The sequence below is a fragment of the Dipodomys spectabilis genome, unplaced genomic scaffold (genome assembly GCF_019054845.1).
Source record: "Dipodomys spectabilis isolate Male_0828 unplaced genomic scaffold, ASM1905484v1 ptg000119l, whole genome shotgun sequence".
In the NCBI taxonomy this organism is placed as follows: Eukaryota; Metazoa; Chordata; class Mammalia; order Rodentia; family Heteromyidae; genus Dipodomys; species Dipodomys spectabilis.
Window position 1 is genome coordinate 1,896,618 of NW_024870796.1, and position 27,307 is coordinate 1,923,924.

Sequence of the window (27,307 nt, forward strand, 5' to 3'; positions counted from 1 at the left end):
ACAGGTATGCGTCCTGCAGGCCTGTCCCCCCCCCCCAGCACCTTACCCCAGCATGCTGGTTTTCCTGACTGGTTGCTCTTTCGCACACTTCTGAGGCCAAGACCAGGCCTGGCTTGCTTTGCAATGAGCACTTTAGCTCAGGCCAGAGCCTCCTAAAGCAGGGACAGCTGGCCAGGCCCACTCAGCTTGAACCCTGAGTCCTTGCAAGGTCTTCCTAGCTACAGCCACTATCTCTGTCTAGCCAGATTCATCTTCCAGGCAGTGCTTGGTCTTCTTGTTCTTAAGCTTAGATGGGAGCGGCCTCTGGTTCCTACTCCTACTTGTCAGCAAGTCCACTATTCCTCCTGGCCCAGACTCTGCTGACAATGGGTGACTTTTTCTTCTTGAGCCTAGTGATAAAGGAGACCCTGGAAGGCCTTCTTCTGTCTCCAGCTCTGACAGGATGCATGCATTGTGTATAGACTCTCTGCATCACAGGCTAAACCGTTCAACTCCCCCGCCCCCCCCCACACCAAGCCTACATCTTCAGGCCCAGGTTTTATATCTTAATAAAAGTGATTTGCAATCATCAACTCTGCTGGTTTTTTTTTTTTTGGGGGGGGGTGGGGGAATGTGCTGGTCTTGGGGCTTCTGAGCTTCCATGGGAAAAGGGTGCCAAGGCCTAAGGCAGGGTTGACTATAGTCATCCGTGCTGCCACGGCTGGGGGATGAGGATGAAGAAGTAGAGGCTGTTGGTGGTTGGCCTGCAGGCTCTTGTAAGAGTCCAGCCAGCACAGCAAGTATACACCTTGAGGGAGGGAGGGCAGGAGAGAGGGGCTGACAGCAGAGGAGCTGAAAGTGGGAGGGGGGAGAGAAGAGGAGGGGAGGGGAGGGGAGGGAGTAAGAGGGTTCAACCAACTCAAATGCTGGTGGGATAGGTTGGTTCCTCTGGACTGAGGAACCACAGAACTAGGTGCCTGCTAAGAGAACGAGGGAAGCCGGGCACTGGTGGTTCACGCCTGTCATCCTAGCTACTCAAGAGGCTGAGATCTGAGGATCATGTTGCAAAGCCAGCCCGGGCAGGAAAATCCCTAAGTCTCTTATCTCCAATTAATCACCAAAAAAAAGCTGTAAGTAGAGCTGTGCCTCAAGTGGCAGAGCACTAGCCTTGAGCAAAAGAGGCCAGAGGCAGCACCTAGGCCCTGAGTTCAAGCTCCATGACTGGGTGGAGGGGAGGGGAAGAAAAGAGCCATGGGAATCAGGTAAGAGAACCCAGCATGTGGTGGACACACGACTCTCCAAGGCTGTTCACTGCTGTGGAATCTCTCTTGGGGGGGCAGAGGGTAGGCTGTGCTCTATGCTATGAGGTTCTGTCGGGGGTACATCCTCAGCACAGGAACAGAGGAATGGGAGAACAATGAAAATGGGAGGCCAAGGCCGAGTGGCTGGCTGGGGTGGGCAAATTCAGGTGGGGTAGAGGGAAAATGGGTTGGAGAAGTCCAGGAGGTGGGAGTCTGGAGGCTGGAACTACCCAGGCGATTAGGGAGAAAGCAAATGGACCACAATCGAGGCATTGAGAGCTCAGCAGACAGGGTGGAAAGTGACAAGGAGCCGGGTGCTGGTGGCTCACGCCTGTAATCCTAGTTCCTCAGGAGGCTGAGATCTGAGGATCCTGGTTCAAAGCCAGCCTGAGCTAGAAAGTCAGTGAGACTCTTATCGCCAATTAACCATCAGAAAACCACACAGAAGTGGTGCTGTGGCTCAAAGTGGTAGAATACTGGCCTTGAGCAAGAAAGCTCAAGGACAGCGCCTAGGCCCCGAGTTCAAACCCCACTACTGCCCGCCCCCCCAAAAAAAAACAACTGACAAGGAGGTAGGTGGCAAGTGTGGCAGAAGGCAGGACCCACTGAGCCTCTTTCCCCTAGGGACAGGTGGCAGAAGTGAAACTTCTGGGAGCTGCCACATGTCCATCTGGAGAGTGACTTCCATCCTTTTGACCCCCTCTGCAGGCCAAGTCAGGCTTTGGAATAAACAGAGAGCAAAGGCCCTGAACAGCCTTTATTGCTAGCATGGTTGGTTCTGGGGACACTAGCCAGCATTTGTAGGGCTGATGTTCACTGCTGTAAATTTTATGTCAGCTGTGAACAACTGGGAGGTTCCAGTGGCCAAGCCCTTCCAAGCTGCCTGTCAGGGCCAAGCCCATGGCTCTAAGTTTCAGGAGGCTGATCGTAACATGGGGTATCAGCCAGGCATCAGTGGCTCATGCTTTTAATTCTAGCTACTCAGGAGGCTGAGGTCTGAGAATCACAGTTCAAAGCTATCCTGGGCAAGAAAGTCCATGAGGATCTCATCTCCAACTAACCGCCACAAAGAGGGGGGGGGGCAGGAAGAGAAGGAGAGGGGAAAGGAGGAAGAAAGGAGGGAGGGAGAAGAAAGAAAAGTTGCACATGAAGTATGCTCAAGTAGTAGACCACTAACTTTGAGTGGAAAAGCTCCAGACCCTGAGTTCAAGCCCTAGTACCAGCACATCAGCACAAAAACAAACAAGTATCAACAACAAAACACCCCAAAATAAACAAAACATGGGTTGTCATGCTGGTAGCAGACCTAACTTCTCTCCACAGCTCCCTGGCTGGCCGTGGAGGGGCAAATCCTTCAGGGAAGATGCTGATTCCCAGGCCTCCTTTCTAAGAGTTCAACTGCTTGCAGCCAGCATCATCTGAGTCAGCAAAGGAGGTCACTGTGCTCAGCTCAGTCCCCTGTCCTAGCTGTGACCCCTAGGTGAATTTGAGTCTTCTTGCCACTTGCCACAAAGCAGGCACAGGGCTGGGAAGCACCACTGGACACAAAGCCAGGTCCCCAAAGGCTTCCGGGCTGGAGACATACACCTCCCAGATGGATCCAGGCCTAAGTTGGCCTAGTGCCCATTCTCAGGCTGGATACTCTCTGCTGTTGGCAATGGGCCATAGTTGGGGAGCAGTCCTGGTGGCCAGGCCACCAACGCCCACAGGGCTTTGCAGCAAGTTGCCTTTCCTTTCCCCTCCAATGCACAGCTGAGTTCCTGATGCTGATCGTTCCCTTAGGACACCAACACATGGCCCTGAGAGGCCTTAAGGCTGGGACTCCCCGGGGTTGACAGCTGGCTCATGCTTGTCTCCAGGGCTGTTTCACCCCTTGCCCTGTTCTCAGCTGATGCCGTACCAGCCCAGCCACCATAGCTCTGAGGAAACAGCATTTGGACAGGGTCCTCCCGAGCCATGAGAAGCTACACAGCCTCCGGAAGGTCCCGACTCTTCTTTCTAGAGGATTAGACTGATGATATCTGCCTTTGGATGGGGCTGTGGCGGCTGTTTGCTCTGGGCTCTGCCAGGCTGGCACCCCAGGCTTTGCCAACCTCAGATTTTGGTTCCATCTGTACCAGCTGACCCTAGAGTTAGGAGGCTGGAAGACTGACTTTCCTTCTTTCCCTCCCTCCCTCCCTTCCTCCCTCCTTTCCTTCCTCTCTCTCTCTCTCTCTTTCTTTCTTTCCTTTCTTGTCCTGGGGCTTGGACTTGGGGCCTGGGCACTGTCCTGAGCTTCTTTTGCTCAGGGCTAGCTCTCTACCACTTGAGCCACAGCGCCACTTCTGGACTTTTCTGTTTATGTGGTAACTGAGGACTTCATGGATGCTAGGCAAGCCCTCTATTACTAAGCCACATTCCCTGACTGACTTTCTGCCTGGGCCATTTATACACTAGAGAAAAAGAATGAACAGACCCTGCTGCCCCTCCCTCCCCCAACTCAAGAAGTAAAGTCAAACACCAACCTTCCTCTAAGGCTTCCTGTTATTTCATAGAGCTCAGAAGTATTGCTTTTCTTCCTTTCTCAGGATGACAGCTGTGGACGTGACTCAGCCTTGCACCACCCTGCACAGCCCAGCCAGGGCCAGACACCAGGGCTGACCACAGACCAAGGAGGGCTCATCTGACTGCAGAAGGAGAGCTGTGCATTCTGGAAGCAGCTTTGGTCTCCAAGGGCTCACAGCTATGACCCCCGCCCCATGTGACATGAGTCTGGGTTGCCTAGGCTGCTGTGGTTGCAATGTAGGTGGCCATGCCCCCTGCCCAGGCTAGACTTGGAGACATGGGATCCTCCCAAACCCCTTTCTGATCTGCTACCACCAAGCGTTAAGAGTCCTTCCAAGCCATCAGAGTCATTTCCCTTTTGCCCAGGGCCCAGGGCAGATGAGTGGGGTAAAGAGGAAATGAATGGGAAAGTGGGGTCTGGTCACTCCTTCCTCTTTAGTGCAAGAGACAAGATGTACCACTCCCTTTTTTTAAAATACAGATTTGTCTATAAGAAAAGCAGCTGACCCCAGGTCACAGATCTCCCTGGAAGCCTAACAGCCTAGGCTAAAGGTGACATGATGTCTATGTCCCTGTGATACCACAGCCCATGCTCTGGGAACCCCAGAACTAAATGTCCAGAGAGGAGGTCCCTGGGGCTCAGAGGACTGGAGCTAAGAGTCAGCTCACTCAGATGTAAATCTAATACCCTAGACCGAGCCACTATCCTGTCTCTGCTCCAGGCCACCTAGGGGAGAGTGTTTTCAGCCATACTCCTGCCAGTCTGTGTGTGTGTGTGTGTCCACTTCTGTTTTTTTTTTTTTTGCTAGTTAACTAGAGTCTTACAAACTGTCCTGGGCTAGCTGGGTTCAAACCATGAACCTCAGATCTCAGCCTCCCGAGTAGCTAGCATTACAGGCCTGAGCCACGGGTGCCCAGTTCCCCCTGCCACATTGAAGATTCCAGTCTTTCATGTGGAGGGCCCAGAAATCTCAGTTTCTGCAGCTCAGACAAGATACCACGCACCCTTGTGTGGTCCAACAGCCCCTTCACCCTCTTCCACCACCTGGGGCATGTGGCTGATCGATCACATCCCCACTGCATGCTTTGTGCTCCTGCTGTCAGACACCCAAGAGCCACGTTCCCATCTACCAACCCAGGCTCACCAGCACAGGTGTGATTGGACACTTCTTACTGTCAATGACCAGGCATTCAGCAAAGACCAGAGGGGCCGCAGCTGGGAAGCCCCACTCCACCCCAGCCTTCAGTCTCAGAACAGAAGTTCATATGTTTCGGACCAGGCCAGAGGTGACGAGGTATCAAAAATCTGGGTCCTGGTCAACTCTGGGGGCTCCTTAGCCACCCATTCACAGCTGGGCCATTTTCACCATGCTTGTGGTTAAGTGCGAGCCCCAAGAGCTGAATCTTTCTGTGTTCCGTAAGTGTTAGTCACCCCCAAACTGTGGGAATCTATGGAAGCCAACTTCTTGGTGGCTATCAAACATGGCCAGGAGGCCAAGGTTCACAGCTGCGTCCCACTCAGTCTTGGCTGTCCCAGGACAGTGATGTGGGGTCACCAGGCCTCCAGGGATGGCCCAGCAGGGGCTACTCACCCGCTCCAGGTCCTGCCGCAGGTGTGTGAACAGCTTTAGGCGGCGGTACAGGACATCTTGTTCCTGTTGGGCCAAATTGTCCACCTCATCCGTCTTGGGCGTCAGTAGTGGCTGGTTGGAGTTGGCTTTCCTCTTCAACTTCCAGTACTGGTAGATAAAGTCAACCAGGGACTCAGCCAGGTCCAGCCGCTCGGCCACCTCAGCCGGGTCCACCAGCTCGTAGAAGTCTTCCTCCAGCTGCTGTAGCCGCTGCTTGCGCAGTGTCACCTTCTCCAGGTCCTCCCCGGCCTGGCTGGGCTCCACGGACTCTGATGGAGGCTCGGCCCTTGGGCCTCCATCGCTGTGCTCCTGGCAGAATGACTTGAACTTGACCTCATCGTTGTCTGCTAAGATAGTTCGCATTTCCAAGCTGTGGTCAAAGGCGCATGTGACGTGAAATGCCGTGACGCAGGAAGGCATGGAACACTGGAGAGGGACAAGAAGGATGGGGTCAGGTGTGAAAGGAAGCCCTCGGCGGTGGGGTGAGGAGAGAATGGGGGACTTCTCCCACGGATCCACTCAAGAGTGTAAAATCTGGGGACATTCTACATTACATGGCATGGGTTGCCGGTTGCCATGGCTCACGCCTGTCATTCTAGCTACTCAGGAGGCTGAGGTCAGAGAATCACGTTTTTTTAATTTTTATTTTATTTTTGTCGGTCATGGGGCTTGAACTCGGCCTGGGCACTGTCCCTGAGCTCTTCAGTTCAAGGCTGGTGCTCTACCCCTTGAGCCACAGCACCACTTCTGGTTTTCTGAGTGGTTTATTGGAGATAAAGAGTTTCATGGCCTTTTCTGCCCAGGCTGGCTTTGAACCATGATCCTCAGATCTCAGCCTCCTGAGTAGCTAGGAATACAGGCATGAGCCACCAGCGCATGGTAAGAATCATGGTTTGAAGCCCGAGCAGGAAAGTCCATGAGATACTTACTTCCGATGAACCACAGAAAACCAGAAGTAGAGCTGTGGCTCAAAGTGGTAGAGCACTAGTCTTGAGCATAAGCACTCAGGGAACCCAGACCCTGAATTCAAGCCTCATAATCATCAAATAAACTATGGGCCCCCAGCATCCTGCTGGGTTTGGAGAATTAGGGCAGATAGGATGGATCACCTGGAAAGGCAGAGAGCCTAGCACCATACAGCTGGGGGAAGCCATCAAGAGCCTGGGTCTGGGACAAGAAGCTTTTTTTGTTTGTTAGCTAAAGGGTGTTGTTATGTACCCCAGCTGGCTTCAAACCCACCGTCCTGTCTCAACCACAGGTGTGAGCCACCATGTGCCTGGATCAGAGCGAAGTTTTTATATGCCAAAAAAAAAAAAAAAAGAGCTGAGTGCTGGTGGCTCACTCCTGTCATCCTAGCTACTCAGGAGGCTGAGATCTGAGGATCACAGTTCAAAGCCAGCCCGGGCAGGAAACTCTGTGAGACTCTTCTCTCCAATAAATCACTAGAAAACCAGGAGTGGCGCTATGGCTCAAGCGGTAGAGCGCTCGCCTTGAGCTGAAGAGCACAGGGAAAGTGCCCAGGCCCAGAGTTCAAGCCCCACGACCGACCGACCGACCGACCGACCGACCGACCGACCGACCAACCGACCGACCGACAGACAGACAGACAGACAGACACACACAGGTTGGGATTAAAAAGCAGCAAAAGAAAGTTTGAGTGGGCATGGTAGGGCACAACTGTAATCCTAGCACTCCTGGGAGGCTGAGGGAAGATCATTTATCTAGGCCATCCTGGGCTATGGCAGTTTGAAAAATAAATATATAAAAAGGACCACTGCTCTCGACTCCTGTAATATTATCTAGGGTAGGGGAATTTGGGGCCCATCTTTCTCCCCTGGGAGGAGGGTTACAAGGGCTACCAGCCTTGGATAAAGACTTTAATACCCAACATTAGGGGCCACAGATGCTGCCTACAGGCAGTCCCTCAGGGTTGTGTAAATGGATGGAGACACACCTGATGTTGCCGTGACGATTCATCCAGGAGAGAGCAGAAGGACAATCTGCCTCTCTCATAGACCAAAGGCAGCAGCATCCCTTGTCACTCTGTTAGCCATGTAAAGGCTCAGATCTATTCAACACAGGCTCTATTGAAACCTCTGGCCTTGGGGACTCGTACGCATACCAGGATGTGGGAGTCACTCACAGGCAGACAGTGGTTGAGTCTCCGGTGGCAACGGTGGAGTGTGGTAATGTGCCATGGGTGCTGTTCCTGGCTGGCATGTTAGGGGGAGACAGACTACGTACCTGGATGCAGGTACCTGTGCATTCCTTACACAGGCTGCAGGACAGGGCCCAGCGGCTGGCTGGAATATGTGAGATCTTGGTGATGGGCTCCATCTTCTCTGGGCAGCCGATGCTGACCTGGGCCAGGACACAGGGAATTCCATCAGTTCCCAGTCTGCCTCCAAGGTTCCCCAAGTGAGGGACTGTCTTTTTTTCCTTGGTCCAAAACCAGGACTTGAACTCAGTACTCGATGCTTTTGCTCACTGGCTAACACTCTACCAATTGAGCCATGCCTCCAATCTTGAGACTGACCTGCTGAACCCAGGCTCTGGGCAGAGAGAGCAATGGTTGAACCCCCTAAATCCCCGGTCCTTCTGAATTACAAAACAGACATATTTAAAGTCTAGGTCCTTCCTCACCAGCCCAGTGACTGGTGGGTGGGAATGCATGCAGTGTATGTAGATACCTGGGAGAGTGCCTGTGTGGGTCTCAGAGGAAAAGAGAGAGAGAGGAGTGTGTGTGTGGGGGGGGGAGAGTTGGCTCAGTGGTAGAGCACTTGCCTTGCATGCATTGAGGCCCTGGGTTTGATTCCTCAGCACCACATAAGCAGAAAAAAGCCGGAAGTGGTGCTGTGGCTCAAGTGGTAGGGCACTAGCCTTGAGCTGAAGGACAGTGTCCAGGCCCAGAGTTCAGACCCCTACAGAGAGGGGGGGGGGGAGAGAGGGGGGGGAGAGGGAGGGGGAGAGGGAGAGGGAGAGAGGGAGAGAGAGAGAAACTGCATTGCATGGGTACACACATAGGATTTCCCTTCTATACCTCAGGCCTTCGTTAGTTTAATGGCACCTTTAGAGTTTTGTGATTTTTTTTTTGTTGTTGGTTGTGAGGCTTGAACTCTGGGCCTAAGCAATATCCCTCAGCTCTTCAGCTCAAGACTAGTGCTCTAACACTTGAGCCACGGCGCCACTTCTGGTTTTCTGAGTGGTTTATTGGAGATAAGAGTCTCACGGATTTTCCTGCCTGGGCTGGCTTTGAACCACAATCCTCAGATCTCAGCCTCCTGAGTAGTAGGCGTGAGCCACCGGCATCCAGCAACCTTTAGAATTCTTGTAACTTGTCACTTTTTACTAAGCACCAAGAACAGGCCTCATGGCATCTCCTCTTGCGGGGTCTCTTTAGGGCTCTTCTGGCCAGTGGGAATAGACCTTTGCTAAGCCTCTCTTAAAGGGACTGTCCTGACATTGTGCTGAGTAAATTAGACCCCAGCTCCAGGAAGCAGGCACAATGGCTTCCCTACAGCCCATACCAGAGGACAGAAGGAAGGGCCCTTCCAAAGTGCTCTATGGTGGGCTCTCTGTTGGGTCACTGAGCTGTGCTCAGTCTAGGGAACACTGAGAGGCAGTTCCAGCTATCAAGAGGGAGATGTGAGAGCAGGTACTACTGCTAATGCAGTAGTGGGTCCTAGCAGGTGACCTTTGGGCTAGGAGCCCGGGAATGGAAGTGCACACACTGACTGGACCCTGGCTTATTTCTGGGCACAGATAGCATAGGGATGGGCTGCAATATGCAGCTTTCTAGTGAGTTTCAGTCATTAGTATTATTTTGGCTGGTCCTGGGGCTTGAACTCAGAACCTAGGTGTTATCCTTGAGCTTCTTTTTTTTTGTCGGTGGTGGGGCTTGAACTCAGGGCCTGGCCATTGTCCCTTAGCTCTTCAGCTCAAGGTAAGCGCTCTACCACTTGAGCCACAGAGTCACTTCTGGTTTTCTGAATGGTTTATTGGAGATAAGAGTCTCTCAGTGTTTCCCGTCTGGGCTGGCTTTGAACAGCGATCCTCAGCTCTCAGCCTCCAGAGTAGCTAGGATTACAGGCGTGAGCCACAGACACCCGGCTAATCCCTGAGCTTCTTTTGCTCCAGGTTAATGCTTTAATCACTTGAGCCATAGCTCCATTTCTCACTTTTTTGGTAGTTGATTGGAGATAAGTTTCACCAACTTTCCTGCCCAGGCTGGCTTCAAATTGCAATCCTCAGATCTCAGCCTCGAGTAGCTAGGATTACTCGTGTGAGCCATTGGTGCCTGGCTTTTAAGAAAATGGTCTCCACTCACCCTGTAAATCCAGACTGTTGTCCCGAGCCTTCCCAGCTGGCCTCAACCATGGGCCCACCCCTCCATCCTAGTCATTGCCAGAAGAGCAAGCCCACTATCCAGCTTCCATTAGGCTGGGTGCCTAACTTTGGTTGAGATCAGCTGGGTTGTTTTAAACATGCAGCTCAACTGTGGTTTACATGGCCTCCTAACCTATGTCCCTACCATTGGCTGTCTGACTGTTATCCTTGGACCAACCTCCTGACCCTGCCATCACCCATTACCTCACCTACCCACAGAAACCACCCCTCAACAGTGCCTAAGTCCACCAAGTTTCCGTGGGCAGCTGCTGCTCCAGCTTCCCAGGCCTGTCACCCCAGATCTTTGCATTCTATTCTGGGCTTACCTGATATCCTGCCCACTTTCCCACATGCTATCCCCCGGGCCTGCCCTCCCTACCCCAGCCCCATGCCTACCCACCTCAGGAATCCACAGGGCGCAGCTGACGTGCACCCACTTGGTCCCACTTCTAGTGGGCTTCAGGGCTCCTCCTCGCTTGGGGCAGAGCAGGCACTTTGGCTGGACTCCCAGGGCACACGTCCGGCACAGCCAGCTCCCCGTAGGCACCTTGAGGATCCCGTAGCATGCCTAGGGAGAGAGGGAGGTCATGACTTGGCTGAAAATGGTGCCAGGCCCAGGCTATGGGTAAAGCAATGAAGACTCCAGCCTGGCAGGGAGACCCCTGGCGGGAGGGTTGTCATCCAAGGGCTCCTAGAGGGTTCTTTGCCTACCTAGCATGTCTGAAATCTCTCCATTTCCCCTTCTTCTAGGAAAGGACTCAGGGATGCCCTCTGCTGGGAAGAAACTCATTCTATCCAACTAGCATGGATTTCAGGAGGATCCATAACCCTCACCTCTTAGGTGGAATATGAAAAATTGCCTCTAGGCTAGGTATTGTCAAGTCACACCTGTAATCCTAGCTACTCAGCAGGTTGAGATCACAGTTTGAAGCCATCCCAGGCAGGGAAACTGCACGAGACTCTTACTTCCAATCAACTACCACACAGCTGGAAGCAGAGCTCTGTGGATCAAGTATTAAAGTGCTAACCATGAGCAAAACAAAGTTCAGGGACAGCACCCAGGCCTTGGGTTCAAGCCCCAGTATCAGAACGTAAAGAAATTGATTCGATGCCTTCTTGTAAGACCAAGGCCCAGAGCCTTCTTCTTTTTACAGTTCTATGAGCAGGGTTCTTTCTGGTCATGTTTAGGTTGGGAGGGATCAAGTGTGGCTGGGTGGAAGTAGGAAGTCAGAGCCAGCTCGGACTTCCCCAGAGTCTGGTGCAGCTGCAGTGTGAGCCTGAACGTCAGAGCCAGAGTGCATTCTTGGGTCCTAGCCAGGACTTCCAGAAACAGCCTGAAGATATCCAAGCCTTCTCTTATCTTGGGGAGTTCTGGACAAGTTGGTGATGGGGCTTGAACTTAGAACCCGGCTATTGTCTCTGAGGATTTTTTTGCTCAAGGTTAGCACTCCACCACTTGAGCCACAGCTCCAATCCTGAATTTCTGGTGGTTAACTAGAGATAAAGAGTCTCATGGACTTTCCTGCCTGGGCTGGCTTTGAAAAACCATGATCCTCTCAGATCTTTGCCTCCTGAATAGCTAAGATTACAGATGTGAGCCACTGACACCCAGCTGTACCTATTTCCTAATAGCACTAATGGTAACAATGGCTCATAGCCTTGACTGTGTGAAGAACTCGTAACAAGCAACTTAATCTTCTCAAACTCACTTTCCTTTTTCTGCAGTGCTGGTACCCTGGTGGCCTGTGAAACCCTACAATCACACACAGCCTGTCTGCAGTGTGGGGGAGGGAGAGGGGGAGTCCCCTACCTGGTGGACACAGACGTTGCATTTGTCACAGAAGACCATCTCGTTGCCGTCCTCACCCTCAGGAGAGCGACACACATCACATACGACGTCCTCGTCGTACTCGATGCCCAGCCCCTCCTGTGTCTCAATGGCTCGTGTCATATTCTGGTGGCACAATGTCTCCAGCTCCTCCAGCACACGCTCTAAAGTCAACTCATCCAGCTCAGGTCTCTCTACAAGGAGGAAACAGGGTGTGGGGAGGAGAGATAGTATCAGTGTTAGGAAATCCAGCATCCCTTGAAGTCTGAAGAGGCCTCGGATCCTGGGGCTGCAGCAGACAGAGAGAATGTCTCCAAAGGTTCACTGGCCTACTGGGAGAACTAAGGAAAACTGGGCATAGGAGGGACTTTCTAGCAGAGGCTGGACCATCCACCTTGGCCTCTGATCTCACTGAAGACAGGCTGCCTAAGACCACATGGACAAATGTTGTGTTCAGAGAGCATGCAGTGTGTGGAGTGGAGCTGGTTTAGATACACTCCTGCTATATCCCCTAGTGTTGGCTAGAATCTACTGCTGGAGCCTTTATAGGATGAAATGTTCCAAAAGTGGCTGAATACCAAAAAGCTGGGCTTTCCTGGGTGAGGCCAATTACTGGGCTCCAGCCAGAAGAACCAGCCTCCCCCCCACACCCCACTGATTAGCTCCATCATATGCTCCCGCACTCTTGTATTTTCTTTTTGGTTGGCTGTGGGCTTGAACTCAGGGCTTGGGTCCTGTCCCTGAGCTTTTTCATTCAAGACTAGCGCTCTAGCCCTTGAGCCACAGAGCCACTTCCAGTTTTCTGGTGACTAATTGGGGGTAAGAGTCTAAGAGTCTCACACTTTCCTGCCCAGGCTACCTTCAAACTACAATCCTCAGATCTCAGCCTCCTGTGTAGCTAGGATTACAGCCATGAGCCACCAGTGTCTGGCTTCCTTATTCTTTTTGTTGTTGTTGTTGGTTGTGAGGCTTGAACTCTGGACTTGGGCACTGTCCCTGCACAGCTCAAGGTGAGCCCTCTACTGCTTGAGCCACAGTGCCACTCCCGGTTTTTCTAGCAGTTTATTGGAGATAAGAGTCTCACGGACTTTCCTGCTGGGGCTGGCTTTGAACCATGATCCTCAGATCTCAGCCTCTTCAGTAGCTAGGATTACAGGCGTGAGCCACCAGAGCCCGGCTCCCTTATTCTTTTATTTGCCAGTTCTGAGGTTTGGACTCAGGGCCTCGGGATTGCTAGGGTGGTGCTCTACCACTTGAGTCACACCTCCAGTCTGGCATTTGCTGGTTATTTCAGAGATGACAGTTTTAAGGATTTTTCTGTCCAGGCTGGATCTGAACCTCAGTTCTCTGGCTCAGCCTCCTGACTAGCTAGGATTTTAGGAATAAGTTATCAGCATCTGGAAAGCTCATTCTTATTCTTCATGTGACATGCCATCATTCCCCTCAAACTCCATGAATACCTATCATTGCTCCCAGCTGATGGCTGCAGAAGCTTCAGATATAGAGAACCAAAACTATAGCCATTGGAGAGCAGCAGGACCCCCACCCTGTCTGGGCCACTGTCTTTCAGGAGGGGAGGAATGTGAGGCTAGAAAGAAAATGCCAACCCCCTGTCCCAGCCCCATTTCTGGCACAGTGGACCACCTACCCATCAACTTGAGCTCTGAGTTGAGGATTTCCAGCCAATAGACATCGATCTCATCCAGGTCATAGCGGCTAGTCCAGGCAGGCTGGGAGCCCTCACCAAGTGCAGAGTTGCTTGAGGATGTCGAGGGGCCTTCCAAGGGCGGCAGGAGCCTGAGAAATCAAGGGAGAGTGTTGTAGAGGAAGAGGCATTAGCCTGCTGCTCCATCAGCCTGGAGAATCCAGCGTTGGTGGACCAACTCACTATTAATTGTGGGGCTTGAACTCAGGGCCTGGGCGCTGTCCTTGAGCTTTCTTGCTCAAGGCTAGGCTCTACCACTTTGAGACCCAGCACCACTTCTGGTTTTCTGGAGGTTAATTGGGGATAAGAGTGTCATGGCCTTTCCTGCCTGGGCGGGCATCAGATCATGATCCTTAGATCTCAGCCTCCTGAGTAGCTAGGATGACAGGCGTGAGCCACCAGCACCTGGCTGAGCTGAGATTTCTTTTTAAAAAATTTATTATCTTTAAGTAGTTGTACAAAGAAGTTCCCATTCTACAAAACAGTATATGAATACCAAGCGTCTGACAACATTGCCCCCCATCGCTCCTAACCCATCCCTTCTCTCACTTTCTTTTCTTCTTTTTTAAACAAATTGTGCTTAGGTGACTATATAAATTTCACAGATTTTACAGTATTGTGGGATAGTGACACTTAGTTAAAAGTCACACACACCTTTTAACCTTCACAAGGCAAATTGTCATTATCATCGTCTATAAAGTCTGTAGAATTCTATGAGCTTTGACAATACAATTACTTCTTCCACATCAGGTGATATTTACATTTCTTTCCTTTTGCTGTTCCCTCTTTCCCTCTCATTCCTCCCTTCCCATCACTGTCTTTGAGTTGCTTAGTTCATTTTCATCTATGTCCAGGGCAGCTGATGGGCTCCTCTGTTGTATGTTTTCCCATTTCCCACTGATTCTGTCCTCCTCCTGGTGTCCCTCTGTTGAGCTCATATATATACCATATATGTGGTCAGAAACATGGAGTCATTTAGCAATGATATGGCAAAATGAGTGATAAGTAGCAGTCCTTTGTTTCTCAAGTCCATTTACTTTGTCATATCTCTGCATTTTGGCTTTAGCATCCACATATTAGGGAGAGTATGTGCCGTTTGTCTCTCTGCTCTTGGCTTACCTCGTGAGCTGAGATATTTTTTTATCGTTCATTGGGCTTGAACTCTGGGCCTGAGCGCTGTCCCTCCACTCTTCAGCTCAAGGTGAGCTCTCTACCACTTGAGTCACAGCGCCACTTCTGGTTTTCTGGTGGTTCATTGGAGATAAGAGGTTCACAGCTTTTCCTGCCCAGGCTGACTTTGAACCATGATCCTCAGATCTCAGCCTCCTGAGTAGCTAGGATTAAGGCGTGAGCCACTGGCACCTGGCAGTGAACTGAGATGTTAATGCCCAGTAGAGCTCACTCTCTTCTCTCCCCTTTCTCCTTCCTCCATTATCTGCCCACCATACAGATCAGATGACTGTGGGTTACACAGGATGAAGAAGACCCAAAAGGCTGTGCAGAAAAAACTGACCTACAGCTTTGGTTCACCATACCCACATCTACCCTGCTCAGCCAGAACCAATTCCACGCTCCTCGCCTAAAAAACCTAGTGGGATAGAGCCAGATATGTTTCAGGACTTTAAGTCCCTTTGGTCTTAAAGCCTGAAACCGCCAAGGTCTTCAATAAAATTGAGTCTAGGCCAGGCACTGGGTGGCTCACGCCTGTAATCCTAGCTACTCAAGAGGCTGAGTTCTGAGGATTAAGGTTTGAAGCCAGCCTGGGCAGGAAACTCTGCGAGACTCTTATCTCTAAACGAACTACTCAGGTGCTGGGAAGGTGGCTCAGTGGTAGAGTGCTTGCCTTGCATGCATGAGGCCCTGGGTTCGATTCCTCAGCACCACATAAGCAGAAAAAGCTGGAAGTGGACCTGTGGCTCAAGCGGTAGAGCTAGCCTTGAGCTGAAGAGCTGAGGGACAGTGCCCAGGCCCAGAGTTCAGGCCCCACGACCGACCAAAAAATAAATAAATAAAAATAAACGAACTACTCAGAAAAAGCTGGAAGTGGTGTTGTGACTCAAGTGGTAGAACGTTAGCCTTGAGCAAAAGAAGTTCAGGAGAGTGCCCAGGCTCTGAGGTCAAGCCCCAGGACTGCTCCCCACGAAAGAAAAAACTGAGTCCAGCTATCCCCTGGCATCAGAAGGCCCCTATCAGGTTTCACCATCACTACACACGTACCTGGCTCTTTCTCAGACAGGTTCACAAGCAGCAAATCGGAGGCCAAGCTAGTTCTCTGCAAACAAATATGCACCTGCTACCAGCCCCAGATCACCTGGGAGCTCAACTCTCCTTCAGTTCTTGGTGTCTCTGAGGCCCCTGGTAGGGCTCTGAATGCAGGTGTAGATCAAAGCCCACCTCTGCCACTGAAGAGCTCTGTGTCCTCACAAAAATGAGCTAATAACATACATACCTTATGAGAGCTGGTTAGATTGTCAGGATTTATGAAGGTAACCTTTAATAAACACAGTGTGTGTGTGTGTGTGTGTGTGTGTGTGTGTGTGTGTGTGTGTGTGTGTGCGTGTGCTGGAATGACAGTGCTTTGGGATCTCTACCTAACACCTCCTGAAATGGAAAGAGGATATTTTTCCCCCCCCTGGGCAGGGTGAGTGTCCCATCTATGCAGCTGCGCCTCAAATCCTGACACCAGTTTAAAATGCCAGCTCTTTCCATACCCCCGCCCTTTGGTTGCCATGGTTATTGCCTGGAGCCTGGCCTCCATCTGGCCAGCCTGCCAGGCCTGAGAGGCCCCCTCACTTGCCTGGGAGGCCTCCTGGGGTCGAAGGCAGGGCTGCCAGGGGCTGTGACTCAGCGTAGGATGTGCAGGGGAGGGCAGGGCCTGAGATGGCACAGAGACATGACTGAGCTGTGTGTGAGGAGGGCGCAGGCTCCAGGAAATACCCCATGTCAGCACGGGGACAGGAAGGAGGCAAGGCGCAGGGAAGCAGGGGCCCAAAGCAGAGAGAGGGAAAGGCCTCTTTGCAAGAAGGGAGGCTTTGAGGAGGTTGAGTGGGTAAAGGAGAAATGGAAAGGACCCCCAACAAGAGGAGCATATAAAGAGGTCCTTAATGAATGATAGCGGGCTGTTCCCACAAAGCAGGCCATTCCAAACGAAGCAACATTAACTCTCAGTCCAACCAGTGCAGTTGCAAACTGTCACTTCTTTTTCTTTTTTAAAGCACAGCCTCATAAATTTGTCACAGCCAGGCTTACGGGTGCCCTAAGCATATGCTTAGTCAGAATTTGGGGCACTCTTTGTCCAAATGGTCACCTACCAATATAACACCAACCACTCCTGGCTTGCCTGCCAGCTGCCAGCTAGCTACACCCCTGGGAACCAAGATCCAGGTCTTCCCTCTGAGGAAGCAGGGCTCAAAGCTGCCTTACAAACCAGAAAAGGCACTGCCTGTGTTTCTTGGGGTTTCCAACTATGAGCTGCCTGCCCCGATTGGTCCCTGGAAGGCTTACCAGGGTAGGACATGGCTGTAGATCTGCCTCTCAGCCAGCAGCCCTGAGCTTTTAGCAAGGAGGAAGCAGAAGCTGGGCCGAGATCTAAGGGGAGGGAGGGATTTCTATTCAAGAGGAGCACACAGGTATCAGAGGTTCGTTTTTGCCCTGGGCTGAGTCTTCTGGCCACATTGAGCAGGGGCATTCATCCAGAGAGCTTTAAGACCAGGAGATGGGTAAATGTGTCCAAAGGCTGGGAGGGAAGCAAGAGGGACTGGGACTGTAGCATTCAGGCCCATCATTCTTGCTATGGGCTTCACAGGGACAACCCAAGGTTTATTCTTGTGGCCTGTGATTTCCTGGCCCCAGCAACCCCCCCAGACCCCCTGTGGGCTTTGCAGGAAACTCCCCAGAATTTCCCGACTTCCTCTCATCTAGCCAATCTGAGTAGTCTGTAAGGCAAGGAAGATCATTCAATGAGAAGATGAACACCAACAGCTGTAGCACAAAGCCAGTAGTCCAGGCGGGAAAGTCTGTGAGATTCTTATCGCCAACAAGCCAGCAAAAAGCTGTGGCTCAAGTGGTACAATGTCAGCTTGGGGTGAAAAAGCCAAGCAGGAGTGTGAGGCTCTGAGTTCAAGCCCCAGTTCTGGTACGAAACAAAAAGAGGCTCAGCACAGCAAGGCCTCAGGCACAGACCCTCCAATCCACGGTGACTACGGCTGCCCAGGTTTCCAGGGAGACAGAGGGGCTGGGCTGGGGGAGATAGCGAAGGGCCTGGGAAGAGCAGGGAGAACTCTCTAAGAGGATCCCTGTCCCTGCCCCAGGCTATTCTCTCCAAAGCTCAGACAGGCTGCGAGTGCCTGGCTCATGTCAGCCCAGCTCAGCCATGTGTATGCTGGGAATGCACCTCATAAAGCCAAGGCAATGCAGACACGTGTTCCCCTCCTGATGTCAACAGATAAAGTACCCGTCGGGCAGACCAAAGCCAAGCTACTGGTGTGGAAGCATCTGTAATTCATTACCCAGGCCAGCGGATGTTTCCAGAACCACCTGATATTGGCATCAAGTAGAAAAGACAGATCTGATTAGAACCTGCCTCTCTGCCTGGCAGATGGCCTGCCCCGCCCCACCATCCTGGACACACATGGGGACAACATGCCATGGGTGTTGTCATTTAATCCTCACCGCTATATCCTCCAGCAGGTACTGGCATTATCTCTATCTTACAGAAGAGGAAACTAGCTCAAAGAGGTCAAATCACAGGTCTTTGGTCTGACAAGGAACTTCACCCATGATGCAGAAGGGGATACAGAGAATTTAAAATCTTCCATGCAGGCTGGGCACTGACGGCTCATGCTTGTAATCCTAGCTACTCAAGAGGCTGAGATCTGAGGATCACAGTTCCACGCTAGCCCAGGTGGGAAAGCCCATGAAACTCTTATCTCCAATTAACCACCAGAAAACTGGAAGTGGTCCTATGGCTCAAGTGGTAGAGCACTGGCCTTGAGCAAAAAGAGCTTAGGGACAGTGCTCAGGCCCTGAGTTCAAGCCCCATGACCACTACCACCAGCAAAAAAGTCTTCCATTCTTTCTCACATTGAGCATGTATCTCCAAGCTTACTAGTCAGGCCAGGGTTCCTCTGACTCCCAGAAGGCCCCACTCAAGTGTCACTGGCACTCAGCCCTCAGGAGTTACTGTTCCACAGCGCACCTGGGCAGGGCCACAACACCTGTGATCCATACCCAGCACAGGGCTGGCACTAAGCCGTTTGTGTGGCACATACAAACCAGTCATAAAGCTGGTCGCCAGGAAGGGATGGTGCCAATGTCAAGAGAAGGGACAGCTGTGATCTACACGGGCTCAAGGATAACCATGCGGCTGCCAAGGCTGGGAAGGGCCTGCCAATAACCCAAGCTGCCCAGCTTAAGCAGGCTGATGGGGAGAGGGGGGACACCAGGCCTCTTTGCCCTGAGGGTTCCCCAGGGTGCCGAGAGAAGCACATAGCACCGTATCTAGAGGCAAAAGCCACACGGTTATGTCTTGCCAAGGGCTTCCAGAAGTCTCTCTACCCCTTAGACCAGCAGGCTTTGCAGTCCATTGAGGACTTCCTTTCTGACTCAGTCCTACAGGCAACTCAGAGGCTGGTCTACTAGCAACAATTTCCAAAGCATCTACTGTGTGGGCATCTGGCTCCCCCTCTTTAGACCCTCTTAGAGGGTCCTTTATAAGAAATGAAAAGCTGGGCAATGGTGATTCATGCTTAGAATCCTAGCTATCAGGAGGCTGAGATATGAGGGTTGCTGTTCAAAGCCAGCCTGGGCAGAAAAGTCTATGAGACTCTTTATCTCCAATAAATTACAGAAGAAAAAAAAAAAAGCAGGAAGTGGCACTGTGGTTCAAGTGGTAAAGTGCTAGCCTTGAGCAAAAGAAGCTCAGGAACAATGCGTTGGCCCTGAGTTCAAGCTCCAGGACTGGCAAAAAGACAAAAAGAAAAAAGACAAATGAAGATCCAAGGATGGAGGTGCATGCAGCCCCCTTCCTTGTCCTCTGCCTCAACAGCGCCCCCAGCCTGGTGATTTGGCTCACCTCACCACAGGCTCTGGAATAGCTTCGGCCCCAGCAGGAACTTGCACACCTTTCTCCCATTCCTGTCGCCATGGGTCCGCCAGGATGTAATAATCATCTGGGCTGAGCTGGTATGAATCTGGGATCTTCATAGCTGTAATCAAGTCGGTCCGGAAAACCTGGCAAGGGGAGAGAGGGGCAGGAATGGAGTCAGGGTAACCTGCTCCACAGGCCAGCGAAGAGGCAGAGGAACACAACACACGTGAGCCTTCTGTCTGCTCTCTTATAAATGCAACAAACGCAGTAAGAATAATGCGAGCAGGGCACCAGTGGCTCATACCTGTAATCCTAGCTACTCAGGATGCTAAGATCTGAGGATTGCTCTTCAAAGCTAGCCCAAGCTGGAAAGTCCATGAGGTTCTTATCTCCAATTAGCTAGCAAAAAGCCATAAGTAGAGCTGTGGCTCAAGTGGTAGAGCACTCAGCTTTGAGCAAAAAAGCTAAAGGACAGTACCAAAGCCCTGAGTTCAAGTGTTTGTATTGGCACTGGCATACACACACACACACACACACACACACACTCCAAAAATTGTGACAAACTTAATTCATGTTGTTTTGACTCACTGAAGTACAAGTTACAAGAAGAGAGAGATGGGCTGGGAAGGTGGCTCAGTGGTAGAGCGCTTGCCTTGCATGCATGAGGCCCTGGGTTCAATTCCTCAGCACCACATAAGCAGGAAAAGCCAGAAGTGGCGCTGTGGCTCAAATGATAGTGCTAGCCTTGAACTGAAGAGTTGAGGGATAGTGCCTAGGTCCAGAGTTCAAGCCCCACGACTGACAAAAAAGGAGAAGGAGAAGGAGAAGAAGAGAGAGATGGAAATGGACCTGAGAGAAAAGGGTAGGGGCTGGCGGAGAAAAAAAAAGCAGCAGCAGCAAAAAGACAAAAAAAAAAAAAAAAAAAATCAAAGGGCAGAAAGGCTTCTGTGAATGTAATACTAACAGTATGTGACTGTTTAGGGAATCACTAGGGGAAGTTTAAATCGTGTTATGGATTCACACTAGATAAATCTTAATGCTGGGGTGTGGGGGAGGGGCGTTGGCCTTCCCCAGGCTCCCGTCTATCAGATTCAGCACAAACGTCTGCCATCAGGGGGCGTCATTACTGACTGTGTGCAACCTGCTGGAACCCAGGACCGTGTGGGCAGCAGCTGAATGGGTGCACCGGGTGGGCCTAAAGGCAGCAACCTGCAGAATCTAATTACTGTCTGCCTCTAGCTGGGGAAGGCCCTGGCTTGAAAAAGGTCAAGTTTCTTGAAGACTCTATTTGCCAATATAATTTAATTGTTAAGACTAACACCCTAACATTTAATTAGGGTGCCAGTGTGAAAAAAATTAAAATCAGATTACGATTAAATGTTAATTAAACAGAAGATGGAATGTGGTGAAGATTTCACAGCCCTGATAATTTGCATATGTTATTAGCAAGCAGGAAGACGGCTAATGGGAGAGTGTAAACTCAAGCAACCCACACTCTTAGGCACCGCATGCTTTTGGGGGTGTTTATAAAAGCAGCTGCCTTTGCTGACAGAGACCTCTTCTCACAGAGGCCTCTGGAGATTCTGCCATAATCAGCAGAGCAAGGGACAATATTAGTGCCCTAGGGGTACTCAGCACAGAATTTGGCAAACCTAGGATCTAAGCTGACCCCCAAAAGTGATTTAGGATGGTTGCTCTGAGCTGGAGTTTGTCTACCTGAGACAAAGCTGTTAGCTAACCTTCTATGAGCACCTAGAGGATACTTCTCTAAAGAGGCCTGGATGTGGGTGGTTACAACCTGCTTGTAATCCCTTGTACAATCTTCTTGTAATCCTGATTGTACACCCTTGTACTAGGCTGTTCCTTAATGGTGGCCTCTGGGAAGACCCTTTCTGATCACTGGCTAAGGGAATGTCTACCAGAGCCACTTCTCATTTTATCTCTTTGCTTCACTTTATACCTATTATTTTTGGGAGTGGTCCTGTGTTATTGTTTTTTTTTAACTTGATTTCTTTTTTTAAAAAATCGTTATTATGGGGCTGGGAAGGTGGCTCAGTGGTAGAGCACTTGCCTTGCATGCTCGAGGCCCTGGGTTCGATTCCTCAGCACCACATAAGCAAAAAGAAAAAAGCCAGAAGTGGCACTGTGGCTCAAGTGGTAGAATGCTAGCCTTGAGCTGAAGAGCTGAGGGACAGCGCCCAGGCCCAGAGTTCAGGCCCCACGACTGGACCCCCCCCCAAAAAAAATCGTTATTATAAAGGTGATGTTCTAAGGGGTTACAGTTTTGTAAGTCAGGTAAAGAGTGCATTTCTTTTGGGTCCTGGGGTTTTGAACCAGGGGATGATGGTTTTTAGGCAGGTACTCCACTTGAGCCACGCTCTTCAGCCCTTTGTGGCATACTTTTCAAGAGGGATCTGGCAGTGTTGTTGGTTTGCCTGGGACCTGCTTCAGATGACAATCCTCCCCCCCTCCCCACAGAGCTGGGGTGACAGGCTTAGACCTACCACACCCAGATCCTTGGTTGAGATGGAGGGTCTCCCTAAAAACTCAAGGTCTACACGGTAGAAGAAGCAGAGTGGACCAGGACAACATCCTGAGCCATCCAGCCCTCCCCCACAGCCTCGCCACCCAATGACTTGTCACAGAAGCCAGATCAGGTGGATTTCCCCAAGGGAGGGCCTTCCAGGCCTGTGACCACATATATGTACCTATGTCTGACCTCTCTCCCAAGAACCCCTGAGCCTCCCACCCAGAAAACCCAGCCCCAGGTGACGCTCTCCTGGGAAGTGTTGCTCAACACCAGCTTCTGGGCTTTAACTGAACTACCATGGCCCTTACGTTAAAATCTCCTGGTTTTCTGCCAGGTCTTCCTCCTCCAGGTGAGCTCAACCTGGCACAGCCAAGGTGCTAACAAATGTTGTATGACTCAAGATCCTTCCACAGATCAGACTCTTGGACTGCTACCCAAGGCCCTAAGTGAGCAGCTGGGGACTCCATTACCTTCCAAAGTAGTCTGTCCATTTCTACAAAACCTGTCCACAGACAAGGCACCTACACATCTGTTCTGAATTACTGAGAGTTAGGCTTGGAAAAGGCTAACTCTTCTAAAACTCCTAAAACACTTAAAGAAAGCGTAAAATGGACACTGAAGAATGGGATTCTTGCTGCAGCAAGGAAGTTAGGAGCTGGAGAGCAGCAATTTTCCTAGAATGTGAATGGTTACTACTTTTCTCTTTTAGCCAAAATTGACAAATCATCTTTCAAGGGTTTTGCTGCCTAGCAACCAAGTTGTACTGAGCTACTTGGGAGATATTAATTGCAGCTTCCTCAAACAGTGTAAAAGATGTTTAAAGGCCTCAAACTCTTATTTAATAATCAACCTGAGTGCTGGGGGTGCCCCATCACCCTGGACAAGGGGGGAGACCCTCTGATGCTCAGATGTGTCACCCAGGAATATACTACATGACCCTGACTGGCTGCTCCTTTTCCTGTCACCAAAGACAACAATGATCTGAAAGTTTAGCTTTTTATACCTGTTTCCCCAGGAAGAGCTGAAAGCAAGCAGTTTAATAAAGCCTAAGTAACATCTCAGTGACTTCCAAAAGCAAATAATGACAACGGGTAACTTCTGCTGACACGGGCCAGGAGTTCCAGGACACTGTAGTGATTTATGGCTGCCATTTGAACATTTCATCCTGGAACCTTGGTTCTTCGCTTCCTTAAGAAATGAATTACTAGCTAGGCGCCGGTAGCACATGCCTTTCAGCCTAGTTACTTAGGAGGCTGAGATCTGAGGATCATGGTTTGAAGCCAGCATGAACAGGAAAGTCTGTGAGACTCCAATTAATCACAGAAAAAGCCAGCAGTGGAACTGTGGCTCAAGTGGTAAAGCACTAGGCCTTAAGCAAAGAACTCAGGCCCTTTGTACATCATCTTTATGATAACAATTTAAAAAAAAAAAAAAGAAAAGAGCTCAGGCTCAGATTTCTAGCTCCAGGACCAGCAAAAAATAATAACAAAAGAAGAACTGAATCACTGCAGGGTACCAGTGACTCACATGCCTGTAGTTCTACTCAGAAAGCTGAGATCTGAGGATTGCAGTTCAAAGCCAACCAGGGATTGAAGAGTCCATGAGACTCATCTCCAGTTAACCACATACACACACACACACACACACACACACACACACACACACACACATGCACACACACACACAGAGCTAAAAGAAGACCTATGGTTCAAGTGATAGAGCATAAACCCTATGATAAAGAATATCTCACTCCAAAGCAAATGTACAGTTAAAATTAAGTGCAAACACCAAAGAAGGCCTCTTGGAAAAGTCACCCGCTACCTAGCCATATTTCAAGCTACTACGAGGTTAAGTTGGTTTTATTTATTTAAAAAGAATAATAACTTAAAAATCCACTCAACATTTCTTTCTCTTATTTTCCTAAGGATAACATCACTTCCTGCTCTTAAAAGAGAATTTATTACGCACATTTCTTTTGCAAGACAAGTCCCAGAGGCCAGAGGCCCTCCCTTCCAGCTGGCGGAGCAGCAAAGCTCCCGACAATACTGAAAGTGGATCTCACACTCACACACATACACACACACACTCCAGAGTGACGCTCAGAATGCAGGTGCCTGGCCCAGCGGAAGGCTTCTCCCCTCTTCCCCGTGGCCTGCTAGGAGGTCTGGAAACCTAACTTAAACCACAGGGCAGGCCCAGAACCTGTGTGGGGTTCTCCTGTGTTCTCCGAACTTTTGAGAGCATTTTGCATAGTACTACAACAGATATCACCCTTGTTTTAATATACACTAGGTTACTCCAAACTTCTGGGAAATATCTCTGCTCCTCCTCTGCTGCTTTTTAGTTATTTATTAGAGAGGATTACTGCGTTGCGGTTTTTTGCCAGACCAGCTTCACACTGTGATCTTCCTATTTCCCCCAGCCTAGAATCACAGGAGTGTGCAACCATGCCTTATGGCAGGCTTAAGACCCTCCCACACCTACTGTTTTTTGTGCTAGTACTAGGGTTTGAATTCAGGGCCTGGGCGCTGTCCCTCAGCCTTTTCGGCTCTACCACTTGAGCCACAGCTCTACTTCTGGCTTTTTACTGGTGATTTGGACATAAGGGTGCCCTGGACTTTCCTGTCTCAGCTGGCTGTGAACGGCAATCCTCAGATCTCAGCCTCCTGAGTAGGTAGGATTACAGGTATAAGCCACCAGTGCCCAGCTAGGAACACATTCTTAAAGACTGGAACAAGTTGCTGTACCTTTACTGCCACTAGAGTCAGGCAGGGGAGAGGGGAAGGGCGTCCTCATACAGGAACTTCAGAGGCCAGTGGGTTTGGGGACATCCCTTGCTCAAAGCAGAAGTTGTTTTCTCAGGCCCTGTCCCTGAGGATATTCTGTCCCTGGTCATCTGGAAAGGGCTCCTGGGCAACATGCAAAGGCCCCATTTCTTCCTCTAGGTCCACGCTGATTTGTCACCAAGGGTTACAAAACAGGTGACCACTGGATCCCAATGCCCACGCCCTTCTTATTCTGGGACCTCCTTATTCTCAGGAATGGCTTGTTTACTTGACACCCCCAAAACCCTGGCTCCCTTCACTTTTGGCTGCCCCATCCCCAGGTTGCTTGGATCCCAGGGAAAGGATCTCCGGAGTAGGGTCCACAGAGGACTCTACAGATAATGATCCTGAGGTGAAGAAAGAGAAGTATCACTTGCCAAGAGTCAGAGTTCCTTGGTGGCTAAGCCAGGGCCCTTAGGCAAAGCAGGCTGCATCTCCCATAACCGACACTTCCCTGCGCAAGCACCTGCATCCTGCTGACAGCCAAGAGGACAAGCTCCCCAGGGATAGGGCCTGTGCTTGCTTTCCTCTGGCACTGGCCAGCACTGGCCTCCTAGGGCTTGCTGATCTCATTCAGTGCCAACAGTAGCACTGGGGTCCACATGTGCTCTCTGGCTTCGCTTCCGGGGATGATGACTTCATGAAAATACTGATTTCTACATCTCCAGCCAGCCTGCCGGGGGAAATCCCCACTGCTTGCTCTGTGTTTCCTGCTTCTCAGTCTACCCCCAGGCCTGAGGAAGACACAGCCTCCAATACAAACCACAGGGCTGGCTTCCAGTCTCTAAGGTCTCTTCCCCAACCGTCCTTCACACCTGGTAGAAGCATGTCGGTTTCTGAGCACCAGTGAGGAGAAGAGCTGGAGACTGTGACCACCTACCTACACACTAGGGCCAAGCCTGAAGTTCCAGAACCAGGCTGGAGAACCCCAGTCACTTCAAGGTAGCCACAGCTTGTACTATCCCTCCCCCACCCCCAACCAAGAAGCTTCTGGGGAGCAATAAGCCAGGAACTCCTAACTTAGGCAAATGGAGGGGATGTCTGCAGCTGAAGCTCTAACCCAGGCCCCCAGCCAGAAGGTTTCTATTTATTTAAGTACTGGTACCTCCGTCTGCCCCAGACCACTTAAAACCAGTGGGGATGGATGGAAGATTGTTTCTAGCAAGTGCAAGAGTTATCTCCAATCAGACAGCTTCTCCGAGGTGAGATCCACAAAGACCAAAGGCTAGGTTATCAGGCAAGACAGGCCCAGCCCACTTCATAGGCTCCAGCAGAATTGACACAATAATGCCAACAAAGCACAACAAGGGCTCTCTAGGCAGAGCTCCTCCAAGCAGAGGAAGGATGCACGCTGTGACCCGGGCTCCATTCCTTTCACTGCTCAAGGAGATCCTGGGGGAAGATTTTAGAGTTTTATGGGTGTCACCAAAATCCCAACCCAGATTCCTAGTATCCTAGAGCCATCCCTTCGCGGTACTCCAGGTTAAGGGCTAGATGGGAAGCTGGGCCAGAGGACCCCAGCCCTGTCCAGGGTCCTGACTCCTGGTCAGTACTTTCTTCAGCCCAGGGACACTTCACTCTGTGTTCAAGGAACCACCTGTTAGACACATTGGTCTGTACTGGGAATGGTGTCTGCCTTGTTTAAAGCCCCAGCCCCAGACATGTTAATAGTGGTTGGGGAATGGGAGGCTGAGTGACCACTGTCAGTGTGATGCTGAACACTTGCATCCTTAAATTCCCTACCCCACCCAGGCTGCAGTGGCTCATACCTGTCATCCTAGCTATTCAGGAGGCTGAGATTTGAGGATCATGGTTCAAAGCCAGCCTCAGCAGGAAAGTCTGTGATACCTTTATCTCCAAAGAATTACCAAAAAAGCCATAAGGTGCTGGGCAAATGGGTTCCAAGAATGCTCCTTCTGCCAGGATGCCCTATGCCCTCTCAGACCCCAGTGACCAGCAAGGTCCCCTTCCCTCTTCCAGCCCATTCACAGAAGAGCACACAGCAGACCAGAGAGCAGACTGAGTGCCAACAGTTTCGACAGCCAAGTCTTTGCTTTCCTCTCCACCCTCTTGTGAGCCAAATATTTTGGAAGCTTTCACTAACAGCTTCTTCTCTACCCCACCATAACTCAGAATTTATGCCGGCCACAGCTCAACCTTCTCATTTAGAGGGTGAGGGAAACCTCACAGGTTGCTCTTTGGCTGGCTATGCGAAGAAGAGCTTGTCCTTGGCCAGGGTTCAAGGGAGGGAAGACTCCTCAGCCCTCTAGGAGCCCAAAGCTGGGAGGAGGAAGGGGAAGGGAGAAGAGGAATGCTTCTAGGTAAGAACTCACAGCCACCTTCAGAGTCTCTGGGTGTTGGCCTGGGCCTATAAAGCCAGTCCCCAGTAGGGCCCTTACCCACAATTCCACTCTATTTTTAGGCACAAAGGCCTTGGGCTGGAAAACCCAAGAGGCAGGGGAATTTTCTGCTCTATGCAAATTGTTCTTT

At 50.8% G+C, this 27,307-nt stretch overlaps 1 protein-coding gene across 5 annotated transcripts in view; it reads right to left on the reverse strand.

The window, feature by feature from the left end:
- Positions 1-27,307, reverse strand: part of Jade2 (jade family PHD finger 2) — a 50,087-nt gene that overhangs the window by 8,553 nt on the left and 14,227 nt on the right. For all 5 annotated transcript variants that reach the window (XM_042688816.1, XM_042688813.1, XM_042688815.1 and 2 more), the window contains 6 exons: positions 19,448-19,605; positions 13,318-13,466; positions 11,652-11,863; positions 10,242-10,409; positions 7,700-7,816; positions 5,417-5,881 (listed from right to left, as the gene is read on the reverse strand). In XM_042688816.1, coding sequence (XP_042544750.1) covers positions 5,417-5,881; positions 7,700-7,816; positions 10,242-10,409; positions 11,652-11,863; positions 13,318-13,466; positions 19,448-19,605 — 1,269 coding nt within the window. The remainder of the gene's footprint in view (positions 1-5,416; positions 5,882-7,699; positions 7,817-10,241; positions 10,410-11,651; positions 11,864-13,317; positions 13,467-19,447; positions 19,606-27,307) is intronic.